General features: G+C 33.9%; 1 protein-coding gene across 1 annotated transcript; it reads right to left on the reverse strand.

Annotated features, from left to right (window-relative positions):
- Window positions 1–3,652: 3,652 nt before the first annotated feature.
- Window positions 3,653–5,442, reverse strand: LOC150078229 (protein ZBED8-like). The gene is made up of 2 exons (XM_090384500.1): window positions 5,074–5,442; window positions 3,653–3,667 (listed from the first exon to the last, which is right to left on the reverse strand). The coding sequence occupies exons 1-2, from the start codon at window positions 5,440–5,442 to the stop codon at window positions 3,653–3,655; spliced, it is 384 nt and encodes a 127-aa protein (XP_090240626.1).
- Window positions 5,443–6,000: the final 558 nt, after the last annotated feature.

Below are 6,000 nucleotides of genomic sequence, written 5' to 3' on the forward strand. Positions count from 1 at the left end.
CAACCTCCATCATCTTCTGGCTTCCAGCCCACAGGGGTTTCCCATTAAGGCTTATAGCCAGTCTGCCTCTGTCCATAATGACAAAATATGAAATTCTGAAACGCTTTGAGCAAAATGAAAGAACATGTGATATTGCCGTGCTACAGGCCTAAATGAGGCAACGCCAAGAATTAGATAGAACGTAGAGAAAATAAAAACAACTTTCATAGCAGGAACAACTCAAAGTGTAATAAAATCCATTAGATCAAATCACAAAGAATTGGAAGAGATGGAATGGCTATCATCTGTTTGGATAGAAAATCAAACAAAGAACAAGTTTGCTTATGATAGAAGCAAAAGCATTAGCAATATTTTATTACATAATAGTCATAATAAAATACGTGTATGTAAGTATTTTATTATGATTATTTATTGTGTTTGGTAATGTTTTGGTTACAAATGTGTGTTCGATCTTGGGTGGTCGGTAATATTGTTCCCATACGGCTGTTATTTGTATTGAACAATTTTGCATTGCATGAGAGTTTCTAGGAACAACTATCGTGCTATACGAGGACTGACTGTATTTAGTTCTTTTTCAAAAACCCATACAGAAAAATTAGTCAGCTGCCACTTCAATATGACACCACCTAATGCAGTGCTACTACTGAACTCCAGTGGTAAAGAAAAACCACCAAAAACTCAAGCAGCTATGTTAGTTGCACCATTTAGGAAGGGTGTAAATCTGCTGGAATGGGTGCAGAGAAGGGCATCTGATTGGTGAAGGGAACAAAAGGTTGCTCTTACCTAGAACAGCTTCAGAATTAGAAATCGCAGCTCCTGCAGACTAGGCACCTGCGGAATGATCTGATTGAGGTATTGAAGGCCTTAAGTAGATTGAATAAGCTGCGTGTGAATGGGATTCTTTCTCTTGCAGAGATAGCACACATAAGGGGCATATTTAAGTTGAGGAAGGATGCCTTTGGCCAGCAGGTGGTTGATTGTTGAATGCTGTCATATTTTTTTGTGGAAGTGGATGGTTTGAATAAATTCAAGGACAAATTAGACAAATTCTTGAAGGTTTTGAATGGCTGAAGTGTGTAGTGGTTTTTTTTTTTGTTTTTTTTGTGACTGATGCTATATAAGCTTGCTTTCTTACATCATTTGTCACTACTATTATAACACTCACCTTAAACTTCTTCCCAGAGTAAGCTTGAGGCTGATCAATAAAAGTTATATCATCTGCATGCATTTCCCTGGTGTGAGCCTACCTTCCCCAGTAATTCATTTCACTTCCATTTCGAAGTGTTCCCACATGGCTCTCTCATGTACGTTTTTGGCCCCTCATACGTATCCTGAAAATTTATACCTTGGTGACACCAGTTAACTCCTAGTACCTGCCAAAAACCCTCTCTCTTGGAACCTCATCATATGCTCTTTCCAAATTAATGGAAACTTTGTGCAAGACCTCTCATTTCTGTGAGAATTTCAGTTTTCCTTAAGATGGCCACCCACAGACAAAACCAAATTGATTTTCAGATATCTCTGTCTTATCTTATTCTCTGTTTTTTTTATTTTTTTTACTCTCTTCCACAAATTCATGCTGGGGCAGATCCAGGTTTTGTGGCGCCTGAAGTATATACAATTTTTGGGGCCCTCTTTAAAAAAAAGAATACAAAATTAGGTATGAAAGTGAATATTTATTTAGAATGAAATTACAAATTTAAAAAATAAAAAAGCTTGACAAGTACTATAAACATCACAAAATCCAGAAAAATAACATAATATTTTTACTAATTAACTGCTTGATGTGTCTCTATAATACTTTTTTTCCTAGGTAGCAAAGTGGTCAGGAGCGGGAGTGCAGTAGCACACGCTCTTTGAGTAGACTGGGGTTCAAACCCCCTAACTGCTAAATATGGTTGATCTGCCAACCCATACTGGACCAGTGTGGCAGATTATGGTCCATCTTCCCTCAAGATGAATCGTTGAGGAGGCTTCCATCCTGCAGTGGAATGACAATGGCTGCAATTAACCTTTACTCTTTGATTGCCTCTTCATATGACAACAATTTTGTAATATCATTTTCTATAGAGAGGACAGAAAGATAATTTAGTCTTTCCTCTAGCATGGTTGATCGAAATTTGTTTTTTATAATTGATAGTTCAGAAAAGTTTCTTCAACTTCATAACTCGTTATTGGTAATGTCATGTAAATTTTTAGGATTTTTGTCAAATTTGGAAAAATCTCTATCAGGTTTCTTTCATATACAAGCTGTAAGATTTCAGGGCATTTCAATTTTTCTTGTGCAGTGACTAATCTTAAATACTCTTTGAATTGATAACACTCATTAACCGGTTTGTCGTTGATGTCAATATTTCATGTCAAATCAAGAAATTTAAATCTTTTTACGGTGTGTTCATATGATTCACTCCTCTTCATTAATTGGATTATCAAACAATCCAAGAGCCCATTCATGTTGTTGTTATTTGGTTTTTAGGAGCATTAGCAACTAAGGCCACATTGCTCCGAGGATATGCGGTGGTCATTCCCTGACCTTTCCGCATCCTCCATATTTAGTGGCTCACGGGCTCGAACCCCAGTCTAATCAAGAAGCGTGTGCTACGCACTGCTGCTCCTGGCTACGGAGGCATCCGCCCATTCATTACCTCTATGCTTTTGGTATGATCTGAAAAATATTTTGTTACAATTCTCAGTGTCAGAATAATTTCTGTTGATTTCATCTCTTATCCTTAACACTTTTGTTTCATATTCCATTAATTTTTTATCTGAACTTTCTCTCAGTTCTTTAATAAATAAATTATTTATTAAAGAACTGTGAATGGGATTCTTCCTCTTGCAGAGATAGCACACATAAGGGGCAAAATGTCTTTCCAAATTGCAGTTAAAATGCCACATTCAAGCTTTATCAACTTTTTGCATCTCGTTTGTGTTCGGGTTTCTCTTCTGAGTCTTCAAAAATATATTTTAGAGTCCTTAAAATATCGTACCCCATATTCCATTCTGTGTACTTATTAATGTTTTTAAAGAGTGCTTGCAGCCCATTTGTCCTCATCTTTCATAACACCTGCATTGTCGTACTACTGACCTTGACTGTTCAACAGCAGGTTACAATCATACAGAACTTGTCTCACTTTGTTGAATTAAGTCAGAGATAGGTGGTTTTCAGTTGGCAAAAAAAAAGTTAAAAATCACTCATAGGGTTTTCCATTATAACAGTAGTGCACAATAATTGCAACTGATCAGTATTTGCTACATCCGGTGTAGAATCTGCAATAATGGAGTAGTATTTGGTGTCAAGTTTATTTATTTGATTTATCACTTCATTTTGTACGCATTTTCCCATTATTTTGTGGATAAATGAGTTACATCTGCTTTTTTCATTTTGACATTTCTCTAAGTGCTCATGAAAATATGGATCAAATTCAGCAATTAGTTCAATGATTCCCATGACATGCACTAAACCAGGGGTGGGCAACCTTTTTGAATAAAAGGCCATATTCATTTTCGGAAATAGTGGAAAGGCCACACCGATCCTTCGAACCACTACTTACGAAGTAAAACATACTTGATTATCAGTGTTAAATTTTATTACATATAACTATAGAAAAGGCAAATAAATTTCAATAAAACATACATATTTACAATATTCTCATCATAATACATCCACCTATGTTTTATATGAACACAAAATTTAAAAATATAATTTATAGCAATTATTTAACATTCTCTCTCTGTATTATACAAGAATAATTAGAAAAAACTGTACTATTGTAAAAAATAATTTAATATGAGTTAACTAATGAGTTGAAGATTTGATGCTTTCGTGGTTGAGTTGTTTACCAAAAAAGCTGTCTCGGCTGAAACCACTTCAATTGCACATTTTTAATGAGCTAAACTCATCAGAATGTATTGGTTTCAGCCGAAACACCTTTTTTGATAATTAACTAATGAGATTTTTGGGTTTGTTTTTTATTAGATAACAACTGGATATTAGGCTCCATCTTAGTTGTACGCAACTTGAGTTGGTCTTCTAAATGAATATCAGATATCTGAGTCCTTAATGACTTTTAATTTGTGGTATGAAAAAGTTGATTCGCAACAATATGTAGTTGCAAAGCAAGACAGAAGTCGACGAGCATGTTGACGTAAACGTGGGCGTAGCGGTGTAGGACACTTTGATATTGCAATACAACCTCTGGACACTTTGATATTGCAATTCAACTGCATTTTTCCATATTTCAATAGGATCTTTTTTTGTATTAAAAAAAGTCTTTATCATATTATCTTCTCCTAATTCAATTAATTCCATTTGTAGTTCCGTGGGTGCCGTCAGGATATCAACTAAATGTGGCTCATACACCAATTTCATTTCTAAAGTATGTTCTTCGAAATCAGAAAATCTATCGTATTCTTCAATTAGCAAGTCCAATACGGTTATGTAGTCTTTGAAAGTGTCACATAAAACATATTTCTGCTCCTTTAACATATTTTTTAAATGAGGGAAATGTTCCCCAGATATTTCTGATTTAGAGAAAAGAGTTTTTTGTAAAAAATTAATTCTTTTCGAAATACCTGAATTTTTTGCCACGTCATATATATGTCTTGTTTTTCCTTGCAAATAAACATTTAATTCATTTTGCTTTTCCATAATATCACACAGAAATGCAGTATTTCTACAAAATTCTTTATCTAATAAATCACATTCTTGTTGTTCCTCATAAAATATTTTAATTTGTTCTCGCAAAGCTAAAACTTTTATTAAAATTTGTCCTTTTGATAACCAGCGCACTTTACAATATGGCAAGTCGACATATCTGTCTCATCATCCAATAAGCATGCTTCGAAATTGGCGATGTCTTAAAGCATTTACTTGAATAAAGTTAACAATTGCAATAATTTCGTCCAAAGTATTGCTCAATGTGGAGGATTTAGCATAAAGGTTTTGTTGGTGTAATATACAGTGGAATGAAATTAACTTTTGTAAATGGGCTTTCCTTTTTTTTTTTTCAACAATGAAACGAATCCTTCTTGCTTTCGTCTCATAGAAGGTCCACCGTCCGTGCATACACTCACCAGGTTATCAAGGTTTAGTCCTCTTTCAAGACACATTTCTTTAAAGTTGTTAAAAATATCAATTCCACGAGTCCTTCCAGTGAGCGTACCCAAAGCCAGTAGTTCCTCGTAACAATGAAAATCATCAGTTATAGCACAAATAAAATATAATATTTGAGCAGAGTCATTTCTATCAGTGGTTTCATCTAATGCTATTGAAAAATATACATCTTTAGAGTGAATTATTACCTGAAGTTGTTCTCCTGCATTCTGAGCTAATTCTTGTTGTCTATTAGTTATAGTTTTTCTTGAGAGAGGTAATTGTTTGTATTTGTCAACTTTTTCTGGATCTAAACATCCTACTGCTTCAACAATACATTCTTTTATCATTTTGATGTCACTAAATGGTTTGCCTTTGTTTTTCCAAGTATATGCGCTATTTTGTATGTAACATCCGTTGCAGAAGTTCCTTGCTTAATAAAAGCACCAAAAGCCTTTTCCTGGTACTGTTTTTCTTTCTTCATTTTTTGAAGTGCAGATTTATGAGCTTCTAATTTTACATATTTATGGTCCTTGTGAGATAGATAATGTTGATTTGCATTGTATTTTTTTAATGTTAGTGCTGTATTACATATCAAACAAACCATTTTGTCTTTCACAGAAATAAGAAAATACTGCATCTCCCAGTCTTCTTTAAATGTTCTGTTTTCTTCATTCAACTTCCTTTTAACTTTTTTGGACATGATGGGCAATTTAAAAATTAAGCAATTGTAAAATCAAACATAAGAAATTACAGGATTACAAAATTCAAGACAAGAATACATACAGTTGTCAAAATATTCACAGTTACAAATATGCACATAAAAGCAACAGATAAAAAATCACGATGTCACAATTTAAATTTTAACAAACTTAACAGAGGATTAGAATTTTTCTTTTATTAAATAG

Source organism: Mastigoproctus giganteus, chromosome 11 (genome assembly GCF_048544385.1).
Source record: "Mastigoproctus giganteus isolate SK-2022 chromosome 11, ASM4854438v1, whole genome shotgun sequence".
Taxonomy (NCBI): Eukaryota; Metazoa; Arthropoda; class Arachnida; order Uropygi; family Thelyphonidae; genus Mastigoproctus; species Mastigoproctus giganteus.

What these genes read in the sequence shown, in the direction of transcription:
- LOC150078229 (XM_090384500.1), bottom strand. Translation starts at nt 5,442, where the DNA reads ATGATAAAAGAATGTATTGTTGAAGCAGTAGGATGTTTAGATCCAGAA.